Below are 19,351 nucleotides of genomic sequence, written 5' to 3' on the forward strand. Positions count from 1 at the left end.
TTGAATTCAAGACCAGGCGCCAGCAGTCGAGCACTAAGGGAAGGGAGCCAAACTGAAGGGGGTTCTGAGAGAAGTACTGAGGGGGGTGCGACTCGTGGGTGCTGTTATCAATAAAAAAAAAATAAGTAATAATAACAAAGTGCTGACGAAAGAACTATTGAAGAATTGTGTGTTGTAATTTTGTCTTTTATTATTAAATATTCGCTTGAAAAAAGGGTTATAATTTAGTTGTGAAAATATGATTGCTTAAAAGCCCCAAATGAAATAAGAAAATTTTTTATTGGCTTACTGCAGACATGAAAACAGAGTATCATGTAGCCTGGCACCTTTTAAGACACTTACCCGATCAAGCGTTAACAGCGTATCTACTAGTCGAGCTCTTTAAAAATATAATAATTGATTGTTTATTTTTTATTTTGTTGCCTTCTTTTATCGCTGCATAGATGTTGCTGTTTGCTTTTTTCGCACATTAATTGATAAATGTGTCTTTTATCAATTTGTGATCAAAAGTAATTAAATGAGTGGAACCTGAACACAAACAAAAAACCAACACATCAAAGAAAACACACAGACAAAATGTGAAAAGTGCGTGAGGAAGATAATTGTCAAATAGTGGAATTAACAATTACAATTACAAAACAGAGCAAACAATTTGCCAAGTGGCTGGGCAAATAATAGAATACAAAAAAGAAAAAACACGAGAAATTGAAACAGAACTCCACACAAAAGACAACAGACCACAGACACCAAGCAGACACCAACCAGAAGAATCCAAAACATAAATAATAACAACAAAGATAAGGAACAAACAAAGAAGTTCTTCGTATTTTTGCAGCGCTGCTCGAAGCAGACGCGTAAAAAAAGATGGCGTTCAACAGCGGTACCGTTATTCTGTCCGTCATTGTTCTGCTGAAGCTGCACAGCTGTTTGGGTAAGTGAGCGAGAAAGATATACATTTCTCTGTGTGTGTGTGGGTGTTTTAATTTTATATTTTCGTAATTGAAATAGAAATGTTTGATAGGCACATGCAAATGTCAACAATTAGATGTAAATGCTTGATAAGAAACTTGTGAAACTGCCAACAAGTTGGGCATTTGAGTGCCGCCACGCTTGCCCCGAGAACTTAATGGGCTGCAAATCTACAGAGCAGATAAAGTGGCAAATCAAGTTTGAGATACTTTTAGCTGCGATACGAAGAAAACAAGATGAGGATAGAGGAGATCGTGCCAAAATTAAGTGTTGTTCCAGAGGGAGAGAGAGAGACAGAGAAATAGAGAAAGAGAGGGAGATAGAGTGTGAGAGAGAGATGGAAGGCGAGACACAGATAGAATTTGACAGAGAGAGAGAGAGAGACAGAAGGAGTTAAGCGTAACTTGATAGACTGCAAATTTAATTCATCGTAAAAAAATGGGAGATTTGAGTTTGAGATACTTTTAGCTGAAGTAAAAATAAAACATGATGAGCATAGAGAAGATCACACAAAAATGAGACAGAGAGAGAGAGATAGAATGATAGAAATAGAGACATACCCAAAATTATTTGATCTCATTAAATTAAAAAGAAGGTTAAAGGGGTGAAATGCCTTTGAGATACTTCAGCTAAAACACGAAGAAAACAAGATGAGGATGCCGAAGATCGTGAGAAAGAGAGAAAGAGAGAGAGAGATAGAGTGATGCAAAAAAGATAGATAAAAAACAAAGTAGAAATGCTGGTAAATACATAACTAGCTAAAATTATATCTATTTACAACAACAATTATAAGCTGATTATATCAGAATAGTACAAAAAATAGAAAAGACAGACGGGAAAATAAAGTAAATTAAAGAAAAGATAACTAAAGTGATCAACATCATATTTACGAGCCTTCCATTAACAAACATAGTGTATTTTATTGGACACAATAAGACCAATAAGTAAATTGAACTGGTGCAGTGCAGGGCAGTGTGCCGCATTCCAACGCAAGTGCAACTGATTCGAAAAGGCAATAATCAATGATACTTAGCACGCCCCATATCCAAAAAGCACGCCCCAGCGATACGATCATAAAATGTCCAATTACACTAATTTGCATCGTGTGGCGGACAGGCGAGCAAATCAAATCTCACAGATACGCTGCGTGGGAATGCAATTAAAGATACAAACACAGCTACAGATACAGCTACAGAAAGGGAAGAACTGCGTTTTTAATACCTGAACAAAAGCCCCACTTCGCCACCACCACATTTATGATGCAGTTGGTGGCTCTTTTATGTGTGCTTTATTGTGGTTTATAATGCTTTACTCAATGATATGCTCAAAGGTACCGCATACGGTTCGGTTTTTTTCTACTTTTCATTCCCCATTTTATGAGGACTCGTCGTCACAGGTGTGAGCTTCCAATTTGATGGCAACGGACACTTTTGACATATTAGTAAGCGATATTGTGGGCATGGCCCTGGACTACAGGCTTCTACACCAGCTGACAGACTGACTGACTGCCTGTTAATAGCGGATGTGCGTATGTGTGTACACTGTAACCAACTTTGGCTTAAAATTTAAACAACTTTTTCAAAATTTGAATAATCAAATTAAATTATTGCTTAAAATACTACTGCATATTAATTGTCATTTGAATTATTATTAACTGGTAATATTTCAATTAAAATCTACGTTCTGAAAAACTTTGATATTTGTTGGAATTGAAAATTGGACCCTGTTTATTATTGTAATTTATTTTTATTTAATTGCTCTAGCCCAAGTTTAAAAGTTAGAAATCAAGTTAAACGAAATGTACATGAAGGATACATAAATTTGTTACTTAAATTACGTAAATTACGTACATGTTTTTATGCTTAAACATAAATATAAATATAAACAATAATTAACACAAGGCATTGAAAATGGAACTTCAAATGCTTACAAATTTTGATATATTAACAATCCTAAGCAGCTGGCTAAGAAACAAACTATTAATCATAGTAATTAATATTGCAAATCCATTTTTTGAACAGTGCATTTGAAACACACCCAAAATTATTTTTACCGCATAGACATATCAAATTTGTTGAGCTACCTTCGGGGGTAGGTTCAACAGTCAGTCAGTCAGTTAGTCAGTAGCGTCAGCATTGGACAGCTGACCTCAGTCGATCCCTCCTCCTCTAATGGCAATCGCGCCCCTCTCTGTCTCTCTCTGTCTCTCTCGTTGACTTTATCTTTGGCACATATTGACTCGGAGCTGGCTTCTATTTGCATTTGGCCCAAGTTGAACGCACTGCGTCGTCGTGACTGGGCACAGGGCAGAAATGTTTGTGCCTCGCTTCCCTCTGTCCCCCGCTGTCCCCCTCATTGCACCTCTGTCTCCACAATCATCAGGTTAAAGGTGTCGAAATCGACAACAGCTGCCAGCCGAAACAAAACGGTATAAAAGTGTATAAAAACTCAATTTATGCGAAATCAATTAAGTCAATAGTCAATAGGTGTGTGTATCGTATCACCCTGCCCCCCTCTCCCTGCTCCCCCCTCTCCGCTCCTCGCACCAACTATCGTTCCTCGATTTTTGCTTTATTTATGTATTTTGCTCACAATATTTCGCATTGTGCGAGTTTTTAAGTGGCCGTGGACGCTTTGCTTGCTTGGCACTTGGCTCGGCTCGGCTCGGCTTCTGGCCCAGGCATTTAAGCGTCCTCTCTTCTCTCCTCCACTCCTCAGTCCTCCTCTGATTGCCATATAGAGCGGTCACACGGCTTTGATTAAATTGTTGTAATTGTTTGATATGTTTTTTTTTTTTTGTCATGTAGTATGCCAAGCAAGTCTTGCAAATCGGAGCTGCTCACGTGTTTGTTTAAACACGACACGAATTGACAATCAACTCAATCTACACGAACTAAACAAATATGGAAACGATGCCAAAATCCAGCTGACAACTAAATTGAAAATATTTTTTATTACTTGAGAATAGCAATAATTATAGAGAGAAATATTACATAAAATGGAAACAAATTTTACATTTAAAGTGTTTTTTGTTTGTTTTGATAAACAAGTCATTAAAATGTTTTTCTATCGATTTTTTATGGCAAAAAGTTTGGTGTGACCTTTAATTTTATCACCTTTAATTGAGTATAATCCCCAGTTATGTATTTATATCTGATGAATATAATTTAAGTTGAAGAACATTTGGGCAGATGATGCGAGGAAAATGGTCAAGGATGATGCTTGACGATTTGGGTTCTTAATGGAAACAAGACTCCTACGGGTGTACAGCTAAGCTGACAGACGACGATTTCAAAAGTGCATTTATTGCATGCTAACAAAGTATCTGTCTAAACAATAAATAAACTCTACAAAATCAACAGAGCCAAAGAGCAATTAGTATTTGCTCTCTAACACGCAAATTTAAGTGAATAATCATTATAATACAGCAAGAAACTTGCGAAACAGACAAGGTCGCTGTTCAGCACTCATAGTTCAAATACATGGCAATAAATTCGTGTAGAGATTGTCAAAAAAAATGAGCACAATTATGAGAGCTGTCTGTCTGTCTGACGCACCCAGATACGCCACATAACAAATGCATTAAGTGCAATTCTTTTTTTTTATTATTTTTGCCTATGATGGAAATTTGTATAAAGCACTGCATTCAGCTTACAATTCCTGTGTGTTGACAAACTTTAATAGGTTTGCATTTGTCATACTTGCCAGAGCAACAGCTGTTACAGCGCCTACCATATAAATAGTAACACCTTCAACGATACACTTCTAATTAATTGCTCACTCCCCCATATGCGATTTGAACTAATTGTAGGCTCAGTTAATTAGTCCCAATTACCATATGAGAAAGTAAAACTTGTCCGCTGACTTTGACAAATGTGTTTGGCTCTCTCTCTCTCTCTATCTATCTCCCTTTCACTCTCTCTCTGTGTAAGTGTGGTGACAGTTAACAATTACGAGAGGCAACCATCGATCACCTTTTTTTTAGAGCAATGTGTTCCTATTTGAAGCGTTAGCTGTGTGTGTGTAGGTGTCTGTGTGTTGGTGTGCGTGTGTGTGTGTATGTGTGTGTTGGTGTGCGTATATGAATACTCGTATTTATACCCGCTGACTGCATATTGAATAAAGCGAGCAAAGTCTTTCAAGTTCATTTGCATTCAGAGTGGATGTTGTTTTCCCTTTTATCTGCTGAGATACTTTCAAGTTGAGACAACTTGTGGAAGTGCAATAAATGTGAATATAGATCGATAAGTAAAACTATTCATTTCTTATACCCTACAATACTCAACTGAAGGTAGGGTATATACCTACCGAATTTTGACTATTATGGGCATGTTATCTCAAAGCTGCAAGCAAGTTTCAATAGCCGAAAAAGCGTATTTTGTATTATTGTAAAAAATATTAAACATTTTCTTGAAAAATGTATTCAATTTAAATTCATTAATTTTAAATCGAAAAAATTATGTGTTTAATTCAATGTAATTGCGGGGATTATAGAAAATTTGCCTTGTTTAATCATATTTATTTTAATCTTCTGTTCACACATTATTTTATAATTTTACTTATGAGAGTCCAGAGAGATTGTGAGCTTGTCTAAGGTGTAATAGAATATTGCAAATTATTTATTGATATTTATTTTGGATAGTGTATACTTTAATAATCGATCAAATTGTTCACAGTCTGGTTATTTGTTATTCAATTTGTCTTGGCAGACAGACAAAGAAAACCTTTAGGGACAGCAGCAGGAAACAAGACAAGCAATTGGATGACACAAGTATTTCACACAGACACATATATATATATATATATATATATATATATATATATATATATATAGTAACGATGCTTATATGTAAGTGTGTAGTGAAAGTGCGGAGACAAACGGAACGAATTTCATAATGTGAACACGAGAGCCTTTGCCAAAGACAATAAGCCACAGTTGCCAGTTGCCAGTTGCCAAGCTAAATGCCAGTTTCAAAGAGACTGTTGACGTCTGCAAGGGTCGTATGAGTAATGAAAAATAGCACAACAAAAAATGAAAAGAGTGGAAGCTTGGACTGGAAAAACATTTGACACACACAGATGACAAAAAAAGCAAAAAAACTAACAACAAAAATACAACTGTCACAGAGAAAAAGTTTTCATTACGCAGACTGAAAAAGAGAAGAGAAAGATGACAATAAAAACTAATGACCGGATGCTGTGTGTGGAAATTCGCGAACAAATGACTCACACGGCAAAAAGGACAACGCACCGAATGAAGGTGTAGGGTAAACAAACAAGGACAACAACAAGTACAGGCAAGAGCAAACAAGTAAACCAGGCAAACAGCTGAACGACCTAATTCGATGCAAAGTCAATTAATTTGAGCAGATTAATTAATTGAGTCGAAACTAGCCGCACCTCAACTACAGTTTTCAGTCTCCAATTACCCGGTGCCGGAACCAACGGAACCACCCCACCCCAGCCCCCTACACCCGTTAGTCGTTGCGGCCAAGTTCAGGTACGAGCCGTAAAGGCCCAAAGGACACTTTGTTGACTGCTGTTGTCATTAGCGTGTGTCCAATCACCCCAAAAACAAAAGAAGAAAAGTCCTGCATTTTTTATCTAGCGTCAGTTGACTTTTTAATGCGCCATTCCGTCCCGTTTTAATTGTCCTTCTGATAGATAGTCTTGTTTTCCTGGGCTCGTTTTTTATTTGTGTATTCTTCTTACCTTTTTCCACCACCAACTCCCTTTTAACAACTGCACCATGGGCAAAATGTCAATTTCTTTGGCATAAAGTCGGAAAATCAAGATACCAACTGTTGCCACACAACTTTTAATATGCTTATTTCTGTGTCTGACAGCGTTAAAATTAAATTAAAATGAAATGGACTTTATTAAAAAGAAAAACACACAACTTTTGGCCCATAGTAAGCTGTTGACTTTTACTTAATGTTTGTGACACTTCCCCAGGGGCATGGAGTTCAAGTTGCGTTTACAGATTAAAGACGGTCAAGTAAGCACTTACTTGGGTTTATTTTTTAGATTTAGCTGGAATCAGTTTAACTATAAAGTGCTGAAAGTGTTGGGGTAAATAGGAACACCCACTGGAGTTGTTTACTTTGCATGCAATCACTAGATGAATTACAACTCCTAACCGGTGCTAGCAGCAGCGATTCCCCAGCGATTTCAACATTAACTTGCATTACATTTTTAGCAGCAGCAGCATTGGTTCTCCAATTTCAGGATGTCTCCAACTGCCAAGAGTAACAAAGGTGGATAAAACAACTGCCACTAAGCCTCCTGTTGCTGTTGCCACCAAGAATGCTGCATCAGCTGCAACTGCTGCTGCGCAGATGGACAACTTCAGGCAGCCAGCTTGGGGCAGCGACTGCTTGACCAAGAAGTACTTGAAGAAGAACAGCCAATGGGATTGCATTCGATAGATCAATTATTAAATGAATCGAGCACAAAATAATCAATACGATAATTGTTGTAATTAAAATTAGTTTTAAACGTTCGTGATCTAGTATGCATATTCCAGTGCAAGTAACATTCTTGCATATTAATTTTGTGGAATGCCATATCTCTCTCTCTCATTGAAAGCTCACAAAAGCTGTAATCAAATTGGCAACAACATTCGTTGGCTCTGGCACTGCCATTTCCAACTAATCATAAACACAACATTTGTGGAGGGCAATGTAAACAAGAAACTGTCGCTAATTGGATGCCGCAAAATGCCAGCCCAGCTAACTAAATACCTGTCATAATTATGGCAAACAGTTCAAACAAATGAAGATGTGGAGAAATCAGCTAAATATGCTCACATGGTACGCATACTTATGCCCATCAGTGTGAGTGTGTTTGAGTGTGTTTTTATGTACTCGCATTATAAATTATGAACGTTTTCATTACAATTGCCAACGCTCAGGCATGCGAATAATGTCTGATAAAATATGTAGATGATATGTTGGAGCAGCGACAAACTCACAGACACGCATTTATAATGACATTTTAAATGCTTGGCGGATGTGTTGCAGGGGGGCAGGGAATAGGAATACTACATACGTGTAGAAGGAATGGCGTCAGGCTTCGTTGTATCCTGTATTTGTGTTCGTGTCCTTGGCGCTCTTTAAGCAAAAAAAACACCCACAAAAAATTAATTCAGTCAGCATTTGTTTATATACAAAATATGCGTGTGTCCTTAGACAGTTGGGGAATTATGCTTGAAAATAGTTTTTTATGCTGGCATTATACTCAATGCGGCGCCAATGGTGTGTTTATGGGCAACAGCCACCAGTTGGGGCATGATAAAGTGCTTGGTCCTTGACTAAGATATGAGCTTAACTACTTAAGATTGTCTTTTCATACTTTGAATATTTATTGAGCTCAGTAAGTTTGCATTGCGTGAGAGTTTATTAAAACTTAAACTGAAAAACCAAAGTCTTACAACATTTGTAGTCTATATTTTCGTATAGTTAGAGGGTATAGTTATTTGTATTACCATTTGAGCAGTGACAGTTACACCGTTTCTATCTATAATTTAATTACAAACTTCACGCCATAGAAATTCTCCACCCGTAACCCCAATTTGAACCCTTCAGCAGGCACTTAATGCTTTCACCCCAACCAAAATTGTTCCAAATTTGATCGAACAACAAATATTTTGTTACCAATTATGCATTGAATTGTATTTTTACGCTTAACAAAAATTGGTTAGTTTTTTGCCTACATAAATTGTTTGTTTATTTGTTATCACAAAATCAATACGCGATGACGCGGACAAGAGAGCAGAGGAGTGGAATGGAAGGGCGTGTGTGATTCTGATTGTGTGGGTGGGTTTCATTTTGATAACCCATATGCTAATAACTAATATCTGTATTATATTTATTTATGGCTTGTATTGGACTTGAGCGTATGCAAGCGCACGACCCAGCAACAATAGTAATATCAACCACAATATCAACAATAAAAACAACAACAACAACAATAACAATTGGCGTCATTAGCAGCATAAAGAATCTTATCAAATTACGCATACGCCGTGTGTTGTGCGTAGGATTTAATGCAGGGCTCCCCATCCTGTATTAAATGCTCTCTTATTGGGGTCAGAGCAAGCTTATTAAACTACATTCATAATTTTTATGAGTCTCAACGACTCTCAATTTATGAGTGTGCTGAGCATATAATGGGTAAATACTCGAATCTCTTGATGAGTATCAGGGGGATGAGAGAATCCAGCACAAATAAGGCAGGGGTTGCACTTGAGTGGGACTGGAATGGGTTTTGGAGTTGGGCTGGAGCTGGGAACTGGGACAGTTACTTAAGTACCACTTGTGGTCGCCACACTCTGTTGGTCATTGATTTGCATCAATCATACACTGAGAAAAATATACTTTACACACTTTTTGAGACGGCTGACGAATCTGAGCAACTTTTTATAAGCTATTCCTGTTAATTATAATATAAACTGTGAATACTTTCAGTTGATTGATCATAATTGGATAACAATTACTATAAAATATTTGTTACTTTTCTTTAGCTCTTGTCTTTCTTCTCTCAGTGTACGGTGTGCTTGACCCAATCAACTGATTTCCTTTTTGTCATGCTTTCTCTTTGACAGCTCTGGATGTTTATTTTCCCACCACTTCCGTGAAATTCAAGCTGCCCATCAATGAGGAGTCGGAGAGCATATTCTCCAAGATACCCCTGGCCCAGTTTCAAGTGTTGCGCCTCGACAACAATCAACTGGCCCACGATTATATCTACAATCTGGAGCAGAACACTCTGCTTCGTATCAATGCCAGCTCTGGTGAGGTTTATATGCGCACGGATTATAAACCCTTGAATGGCAGTGTGAAATATGTGCTGACCGCATTTCCGCGCAACCAGGATGACTCGGAGTCCGATTCGAAGTCAGAGGAGCTGCTGCAACAGGTGGCTCATCTAACGCTGGAAGTAGTTCCCCAAAATCTTACTGATTACTGTGCAGAGTTGGAGCACATTTGCTTTTGGTCTGGGGCACATTATACGATTGCCGAAACAACGAGTCACAGCAGGAGCAGCTCCACTTTTCAGCCCGTGCTAATTGGAGCACTCAATTCACGTGCTGCCAAATATCTGTGTCCACTGGTATCCGTGGAGTACTCACTGAAAATGGGCAGTGCTCATTTTGCGCTCAAACAGAACCGATTATACAGCAAACAGCCGCTGGATCATGATGAACTGAATGGCCTCCAGACACGAGCTGGTCAACTGCAGGCTGGCATCAGTTGCACCGTCAAACTGTCGGCGAGGGAATCGCGCCAATTCTGGCGAAGCTATAATGTCACACTGCTGGATCGCAATGACAATGGACCCCGGTTGCAGGAGCGTCAGCCACACTTTAATTTCCGGCTGGAGCAGCCGTACTTTAAGGCGGTAAGTTTTTGCCTTGCAGACGTTTGTCTGGCAGCTGTCTGGGGTTTTCCGAGCTGGGTGCGGGCTTTATTGAATTTGCGCTTGATAAACGCCCCCGGGACACGCAAACCCAAAGCGACGCCATTATTTGGCCATTATGTTGTCTGGCAGGGAAGTTCACTTTCATAGCTTTCATCATTAAAAACGCATAGCATTTCGACGAACTTTTATGATTCCCTTCACGAAGGGTGTCAAGTGAGCCGCGACGAATTCAAGCTCCAAAACAGCTTTAAGTTTCTGTCGTTGGTTGGTTGGGCGGCTGGTTGCCTCTGAAATTATGTTGTCATGTTGCTGTGGCCAAGTGGAGCCCCAGCGAAGCCAAGCCTATTCCCACAGAGTGGCCTCGAGGAGCCGCAAAAACTATGTCATTTAGTTGTTAGTTAGTTAGTTGCAAGTAATTGCTAAAACTTACTCAAATAACTACGCAACTAAAATGAAAACGTAGATTGCATTAAATGAATGTGCTCGACTATCAGATGCCCTGTGACCAGGCTTAAACACACACAGATCATATTAATATGTGGAAGTCTGTGGCATCCAAGATAAATAAAATGCATGTTGCCAACAAACTAGAAAATATCTCATGAAGAATCCAACATAAATCTAGGATATGTTTGAGTTAAGTTCGAAAACTTCAAACTTCTGCTCTTTTCTGTTTAATACAATTGCATTACATAATTATACCCATTCCAATCAGTTGTAATGGGTACAGCAAACAATAAAAATAACCCTAAAGGTTGAGCCATTACAATTTGTCGCAGCTAATTCGTATTTAAATTAAGTATACATCCCATGGAAATAATTGTAAATGAGATTAAGAGCTCTTTTATTAGCTATGCGCCCAAATTAACAGCCAGCCAATGGAGAAAGCCAGGTGAAGGTAATAGTAGTAATAGTGATAGGCGTGTCCCTGCGGGAATACATGTTGTAATTGCTGACAGGCTTTTGGAATTTATGTCAAAGTGTCATCAGTCGAGGCATGTTTTTAATATGATAGTGTTTAGTAAGTTGGACTTTATATTGCCAGCAACATTTAAGAGAGATAAAGCTTTGCATTCCATTCAAATTTCACAAGTTAGTTGAAGATATTCAAAATATGTTAAAGTGCTGATAAAATAGTTGACAAATTGATTATCATTCAAGAAATTCAATATATTGCAAAATGATTATGTAATTGTAATTCTATCTTCAATGCAAACATCTTCTTAACTCACCCAGTGCCTAAAAGTAAAGAGTTAATACTGAGAAAGAGGTTAATATTCTGACATCAGGGAGTCATTTCTAGTTCCTAGTATATCCAGCACAGGGGTCAGCTCCCAAAGGTCTCCCAGCGCTCCGTATCCCCAATTGCTGACCTTGTGCATAAAAACTAGCGATAATGACAGGAGGAGTACTCAGTGTGTTCCTTGGGGAGAAAGCTCGTGCAATTTGCGCTCGAGGTCACTGGGAGCGGTCCACGTAGCATTTAATTAGCGTTGGTCAGTTAATGCAAATGCTAATGAAGTTGAACTCCTCTCCACTCCACGTGTCTCCTTGCAGGAGGAGCCGGTGGGCGATAAAATCATCTACCTGGACAAGGACACGCTGGCAGCGAATGCGCATCTGAAGTATGCCATACTTAATGATAAACAGGGTTTCCTTCGGCCCGATTGTCACGCCTACGAGGCGGATCACACCGGCCGACCCCATACCATCATCAGCTGTCGTAAGTATAGCGATTAACGGAGTTAATTAAGTGTTAATTAATTTCACTAGTTATTTAATTAAAGTCGCTTTTTAACTTTGAAAAATTATTTATTTTTTTATTTTTCCAAGAGCTACGCTTTGCCAAAAATGGAATATTGCCTCAGACGCCCTATTGCTTCGAATTGCAGGCGAGAGATTTGACCATCCAGGTGCGGAATGTGACAACAACGGCAACGGCACTCATCTGTCTGCACGTGGACACCAGTCAGGATCAGGAGCGACCGCAGGCGCTGCCGTTGCGGGTGAGGCAGCAGCGCATCTTCGACAGCACCGGCGAGCTCACTGGGGAGGGTGGAGCAGGACGTCGCCGTATGAGCATTGACTATGAGAAGGATGTGTTTGTGCATCGAGCGGCTGCCTCATTTTATCGTGTCGCCCAGCCGGAGAACTTTCTGGAGCTGCACTGGATGAGGGGTTGGCGGTTCGCTTTGGCCGAGGATCGCAGTGGCGCCTTTGGATTAACGGAGACGGCGGGCATTGTCTATGTGCGCGATGCCCTGGCCCTGGAGCATGCGCCGGAGACGGTGTATTTCTTGAATGTGACTTGGCAGGATGGGGAGAAGCAACCACATGCCTTTGTCATCAATGTTCATCTCGAAGAGGGTCGTCCGGCGAATACCAGCTGTGAGCTGCGGCTTAAGTCGCGTTCGCAGACCTGCGCCCAGGTCAAATATCGGACGCAGTGCATCAAGTTCTGTGGCCTGGCCACCGATGGAGGGGCGTGCGTCTGGCGTGGCTCCAGTGCGTCAATGTTCAGTCGGAACTATGGCTCCTGTGTGCCAGATGCCCGCTATTGTCCGGATCACGTGTGCGATGCGTTGGAGGAACTGAATACGCATGCCTGTCCACAGGATTGCACACCAGCTGCGAGAATTGTGGGTCCACACACCAGCAACGACCATGGACGGGGGATTCTGAGTGGATCGGGCACGTGCCTCTGCGAAGATAACGGCAAATGCAACTGTGCTCCTCTGCCGGACGAGGAGGAGACCAAGGCACGAAAACAGCGTAGACGGAAGAATGAATCGGAGCTGGAAGTGGTGAGCGTTAGGCCAGTGGAGGGGCAGGATCAGGTAGATCAAGATCGGGATGGTGCATTGGCGCTGGGCGTACTGCATCTGGCAGGCATGGAGTGCAATCGATCCTGCATCCTAGTCGTGATCAGTTGTCCGCTGCTCTTCGTGCTGCTGTTGCTCTGTCTGCTGCTCTCGCAGAGAAAACTCTGGCAGCGACGCTTGGGCAAACATTCAGTCACGCCAGGAACCAAGCAGAATCTGTCCTGCAGCCTGGAACCGGGTGATCTGCCCCTCATGCCGCTGCAGAGTGGCTTCAAGTTCGAGAGCGCCGATGCCAAGTGGGAGTTCCCGCGGGAACAACTCCAGCTGGACACCGTGCTGGGTGAGGGTGAGTTCGGGCAGGTGCTCAAGGGCTATGCCACTGAGATTGCTGCATTGCCCGGTGTGACCACCGTTGCCGTAAAGATGCTCAAAAAGGGCGCCAACTCCGTGGAGTATATGGCACTGCTCTCCGAATTCCAACTGTTACAGGAAGTCTCGCATCCCAATGTGATTAAGCTGCTCGGGGCCTGCACGCTCTCCTCGGAGGCGCCTCTGCTAATCATCGAGTATGCCCGCTATGGCTCGCTGCGCAGCTATCTGCGTCTGAGCAGGAAGATCGAGTGTGCCGGCGTCGATTTCAGTGATGGTGTCGAGCCCGTCAGTGCCAAAATGATGCTCACCTTTGCCTGGCAGATATGCAAGGGCATGAACTATCTAACGGAACTGAAGGTGCGTAATAGCAACGGCATACATATGTCATCTGGTATATAATATATAATGGTATCAAATCTGAACATTCATAATTGATTTTGGAAATTAAATACACTGTAAAATTATACACTATTTAAATTTGTAAGTTCGATTTTTGCTTGAAATACCAGTGAATATTCTGGAGCAATAATTCCAATCCTACTGCTGCTCTCTTCCAGCTGGTGCATCGCGATTTGGCTGCTCGTAATGTGCTCCTCGCCGATGGCAAAATCTGTAAAATATCAGATTTTGGATTGACCCGGGATGTTTACGAGGATGATGCTTATCTGAAGCGATCCAGAGATCGTGTGCCCGTCAAGGTAAGTAGCTCAAAGGAGCAGTCCACATATATATTTATATACTCAAACTCCTGCACTCGTTTTAGTGGATGGCGCCAGAATCTCTGGCGGATCATGTGTACACCAGCAAATCGGATGTTTGGGCATTTGGTGTACTCTGCTGGGAGCTGATTACGTTGGGCGCCTCACCGTATCCCGGTATAGCGCCACAGAATCTGTGGTCTCTACTCAAGACCGGCTATCGCATGGAACGACCCGAGAACTGTTCCGAGACAGTTTACTCAGTGGTGCGCACCTGTTGGGTGGATGAGCCCAATGCACGTCCATCCTTTAAATACCTCGCAGCGGAATTTGAGAAGTTACTCGGCAATAATGCCAAGTACATAGAGCTGGAGACGAATGCGGTGTCCAATCCGCTATACTGCAGCGATGAGGCGGCACTGATGCCGAACATTGAGGAACTGGGTGAACCGGAGTCACTGCAGCATCTGTGGTCGCCACCAAAGATCAATAGCTATGAATTGCAGGATTTGGCCAATAGTCGCGATGAGTCTGTCACCGAATTTCAGGCAGCGGCAGCGGCAGCACCACCTGGCTATGATCTGCCCCGTCCATTGATCGAGGCCAGCACCACGGAGCAGGTGTTGCGCTATGAGAACGATCTTCGCTTTCCGCTCAACATACGCAAATCCAGCTGTGCGCCCAGCTACAGTAATATGACCAAAAATGGTTGTCCAATCTCTGCGGCAACAGCGCTGCCGGATTACGCTGTGCCAGTGAAGCGTGGGCGCTCCTATATGGACATGACCAACAATACACTGATACCCGATAATCTCGATAATCGCGACTTTGAGAAGCATCTCTCCAAGACCATCTCATTTCGTTTCTCTAGTCTGCTTAATCTCAAGGATCCCGAGACGCCGCAACCACATGCCGAGGATGCCGTTTAAAGTCCGACACAAGTTTTTGATCCTTATGCATTCCAATTTCCCCAATTCCATTTTAACTGCGCCTGATTTTCCGTTCAAATTGTTTGTTAATTAGTTTTAATCTTGTGTATACTTTATGATAGCTTTATGATGTTGCCAAAATTAACTCGAATACTCGGTTTGCATTTACAGTGTGTAGCTTTCTAGTGGGATGGATTATACTTCCGAAGATCATCATCCTAGATAACTGATTTTATTTTATAGAAGCCCAAAGATCTCTTATATTAGTTGTTTCTTCTTTCTGCAGTGACCAAATTTTGGTAATATTTTGTTATAAGATTTACAGGATTGTGTTTCGAAGATGAGCCAACTCCCACTCTACAGCTTTATTACTATCCACTAATTTTCTTCCATGAAATATACCAAGTACCTTAATAAAAACAGCTGATAACATTCCAGACGTTTAATAGAAGCTGTCCTAAAGAAACATGCTTCCATATTGAGAAACTTACCAAATGAAAGTTATTCCTGAAAGTTTACTATTATCTAAATAATTCTTGGTATTGATCAGCTATATTTATTTTATGGGTATTCATTTATCGTCAACTCTTACATGATTTATTCTTTTTTAATTATCTTCTTGTTATACGATTAAGTCAATCCTTAAGTCTACATCATTTTCAAACATATAATCAAAAATTGCATATTTTTTCCATACGCCAATTTCCAATCGAAATATTTATGAACTTTATAAACTCTCTTAAGCTTATGCCATACTTTTAAGAAATCTCCTTGTATAATATTTTACAATTAGTTCAAATCGCCTATAAAAGAGAAAATACGCTTCTTGTCACGAATGCTATGAAAAAAGTTCATGAATTAGCTTAAAGCAAATGAAATGATAACTTTTGCGTTGTGCAATTTGAAAAATGCCTTTGTATCATTTTAAAAGTCAAGTATTTAGAGCATACCAAATAACTATATTTATTTATATTGTGTATTTTACTTATAAAAAAAATGTTGCTTAAGGCATGTGCACAACAATTTTATCCCAAGTATTTCACGCATTAATCTATAAATTTAGGCACTTGATTTTGCCATACAAATATATAAACATACATAAATATATGCGGCATACAAAGATATATTAGGTTAAGCCATAAGACATTGGACCATTTGTATTTATTGATGTATATGCCAAAAACTAGACTGTATATAAATAAATATATAAATTTGTATGCTATATTTCTATATATATAACACGAATCAATGCACATATATGATTAGCTCTCCTCCTCTGGCACTAGGAGATTAAGATTCGCTGCATTGGCCGTGCTACCGAGGTGGCTTTCCTCATCGCCACGCAGCGACAGCGATTCCCTGCCTGTGCACACCTTTCGCTCCCGTATCATAGCTGTGCGCTCCCAGCGCGATCCCTTGCAGCTGCTACAGCTGTGTTTGGGTAGCTTGAAGACGGTGGTGGTGCGATTGCTGCAATCCTTACACTGAAAGAAACGCTTCTGGGCATCCACCACTTTGAGTGGATGCCTCTCCTCCTTGCAACGCTCGGCGGCGGAGAAGGCGGTGTATTTGCATTTCTGACAAATGACTGCCTTGCAGGGCATTTTATATGTGTTCAGCATCTTCTCCTCCATCGCTTCCTTGCGCTCCAGCTTGTTAAAGTAGTCATTCTGTGCTTCCTGTTCGCGCATCTCGGCCAGATTTGAGTGCGTCGAAGTGGCGGCCATGATGCGTTCAATGCGTGATTTACGCATAAATTCGCGATCCTCTTCCTCTAGTTTCTGACGCTTCGCACTGCTGGAGAACTTTTCGTTGAGCTCATCGATGGCTCGCCGTTTGCCCGTCTCCGTGCCGCGCGTAGAATTCGGATTCACCTTCTCCAGCGGCTTCTTCTTGAGCAGCGCGGCTGCTTTCACTTTGGCGCTCTGCGCCTGACGTGCACCCACATTCACCTCAAAGTTAAAATTCTCGCTTCCCGCGAGTTTGGGCGTCACGTTGGCATCGAAGGAGAAGCCGCGATTTTTGAACTTATCCGGTACGCTCTGTGGCGTTGTGGGCGTGGCAACCTCCTTGACTGGTGTTGCTGGAGTCGTTGCTGCTGCTACTGCAGCTGCTGCTGCTTCAGCTTGCTTTTGTAATCGCTCATTTTCCGCTTTCAATAGACGCACACGTTCGAGATCCTGATAGCGCTGCTTCGTGGACGCCTGCACATTGTCGGCTAGCCGGGAAACTGGCCCACCGCGCTCCGCATAGGGTATATCGGCAGGCATCACTTTCGGCTTAGACTCGTGATCAACGCTGTGGGCAAACGGAGACAAGTCGTAGCCAGCTAGTTTGCTCAGACGTTCGCGCTCCTTGCTGATCAGCTTGGCGCTCTTGCGTGCCGGCACCGCCGTAAAGGTCTGTCCGCCATAGAATACCTCACTTTTGCCTGTGGATTTGTGTATCGATTAATACTGACTTCATCCAATTTCAGCCTGCTCAACTCACCCAACACCTTATTGCGCAACTCGTTGAGACCGCGACCCGCATTGGCCGATTGCAGTTCGGATCGCCTGGACATCTTGCCGTACTCCTGCTTCACGTGGAACACACAGTAATCGCAGTCTGTGATATTCACCAGAGCTGTGCACTTGTCGCCATTCTTTTTGGTTGCACGACAATGGCCCAAATCCTTGGACTGACCGAGTATCATAACCTTTTGGGAGGTGTCTATGGAGAGACAAGCGACATCTTTGCTGCCCGCACGTTTCTCAAAGATCGTTGGATTAAGCACAGCCAGACACATGCCTTCCGCCGTTTTCCAAAGCGTTTTGTGTGCCTCCTTGAACAGAAAGATGGATGCAGTCTTCACCTCACCACGCAGATCCGATATCGTCCAAGTGGAGTAGGGATCACCTTTTTTGGTATTGCGTACCGGCTGCTTGGACACCAAGGCTCCAGCAATGACCCAATCCTTGGCCAAATCACCACGCTCGATGTGATATGCTAGAGCCGAGAAGGGCACTGCCTTGCGGCTGTTCATGCGTTCCTGGAGCAAGGAGCTCGAAATGAGTGGATTAATCATGCGCAGTCCAAAAACAGGATCTGTATAGGTAGTCGAAATAGTCGATTGCTGCAGGGAGGGACTGGAGCTGGTAGTTACTGCTGCTGCTGCTGGTGGAGGTCTTTGAAAGGAGTTGCTAGTCAGCGATTTGCGCTGGATGGGATTATGTGGATTCTTGAGACGCAGTGCTTCCGGCTGTGGCGTAGAGCTGATAAATTTTGTTGTTGTCTTCAGCGATTGATCCACTTCGCGTGCTACTTTGCTCTCATGTACCGATTCTCGTTGTTGTTTTAATTTTTTGTTGATATCACTGCCATACTCATTGTATTTGCGTTCCAAGAAGTTCTTGACCTCCTCGTCGTCCGATGAATCGAGTTCCGGCTCGGTAGATTTGGGTTTTTGTTGTACGATCGTCTTTGCTTGTTTCACTGTCTTCTCGTAGCTAAATGCATCGGCAAAACTGCTGTCATCGCGTAATTTTGGAACTACTGTGGACAAAGTAGACGGCGTTGGTTTTGTTGCTGAGTTTGCATTTGATGCATTATCGCTATCCACATCGCCCAGTAGTTGTTCCAATGCCAATATTTCAGCCTCGTCTTCTATGCTTATATCTGACTGCGATACGTTAGCAGGACCCATTGTCTTAGAATAATTTGCAGCGCATAAAATATTGTTGACAAGTTAATCAAAATAGCGCGCATACAAATCGCTTTTGGCGGGCCCAGCTGATGTGTATTGAGCAATACTACATGGGATGCATTTACCAACACTTGCGATTTAGTTATCGCTCAATGTATCGGCAGCAACACTAGCAGTCTTGCTCAACTAGTGCTGTATAATGAGAATTTCTGGAGTTCATTTGTCAGGGCAGGGAACCAGAATGAAACTGGAACCCTTATATGACATTAAGCGATTGAAATTCAGAACCAAAACTGACACTGGAACTAGAATACGAATCGGTTTGATTCCCTGGCTCATGGTGAAATATAGTTCACTCCGTAAAGCAATTAGTTCTTTTTCTTGCATGCACAACCCAACACTAGTTTCTTCGTCAATATGTCATCTTTCGGCTTTTATTCACGAAAAGTTTAG

General features: G+C 41.7%; 2 protein-coding genes across 2 annotated transcripts; one reads left to right on the forward strand and one right to left on the reverse strand.

Moving 5' to 3' along the window:
* Positions 1-454: 454 nt before the first annotated feature.
* Positions 455-16,178, forward strand: LOC6561746. Its single transcript, XM_001988915.2, has 6 exons — positions 455-931; positions 9,575-10,371; positions 11,950-12,115; positions 12,226-13,943; positions 14,144-14,284; positions 14,350-16,178. The coding sequence occupies exons 1-6, from the start codon at positions 865-867 to the stop codon at positions 15,211-15,213; spliced, it is 3,753 nt and encodes a 1,250-aa protein (XP_001988951.1). The 5' UTR covers positions 455-864; the 3' UTR covers positions 15,214-16,178.
* Positions 16,158-19,038, reverse strand: LOC6561745 (protein MCM10 homolog). The gene is made up of 2 exons (XM_001988914.2): positions 17,704-19,038; positions 16,158-17,644 (listed from the first exon to the last, which is right to left on the reverse strand). Exons 1-2 carry the CDS (start codon positions 18,896-18,898, stop codon positions 16,476-16,478), a joined length of 2,364 nt encoding a protein of 787 aa, XP_001988950.1. The 5' UTR covers positions 18,899-19,038; the 3' UTR covers positions 16,158-16,475.
* Positions 19,039-19,351: the final 313 nt, after the last annotated feature.

This window comes from Drosophila grimshawi, unplaced genomic scaffold, assembly GCF_018153295.1.
Source record: "Drosophila grimshawi isolate 15287-2541.00 unplaced genomic scaffold, ASM1815329v1 contig_1377, whole genome shotgun sequence".
Classification (NCBI taxonomy): domain Eukaryota; kingdom Metazoa; phylum Arthropoda; class Insecta; order Diptera; family Drosophilidae; genus Drosophila; species Drosophila grimshawi.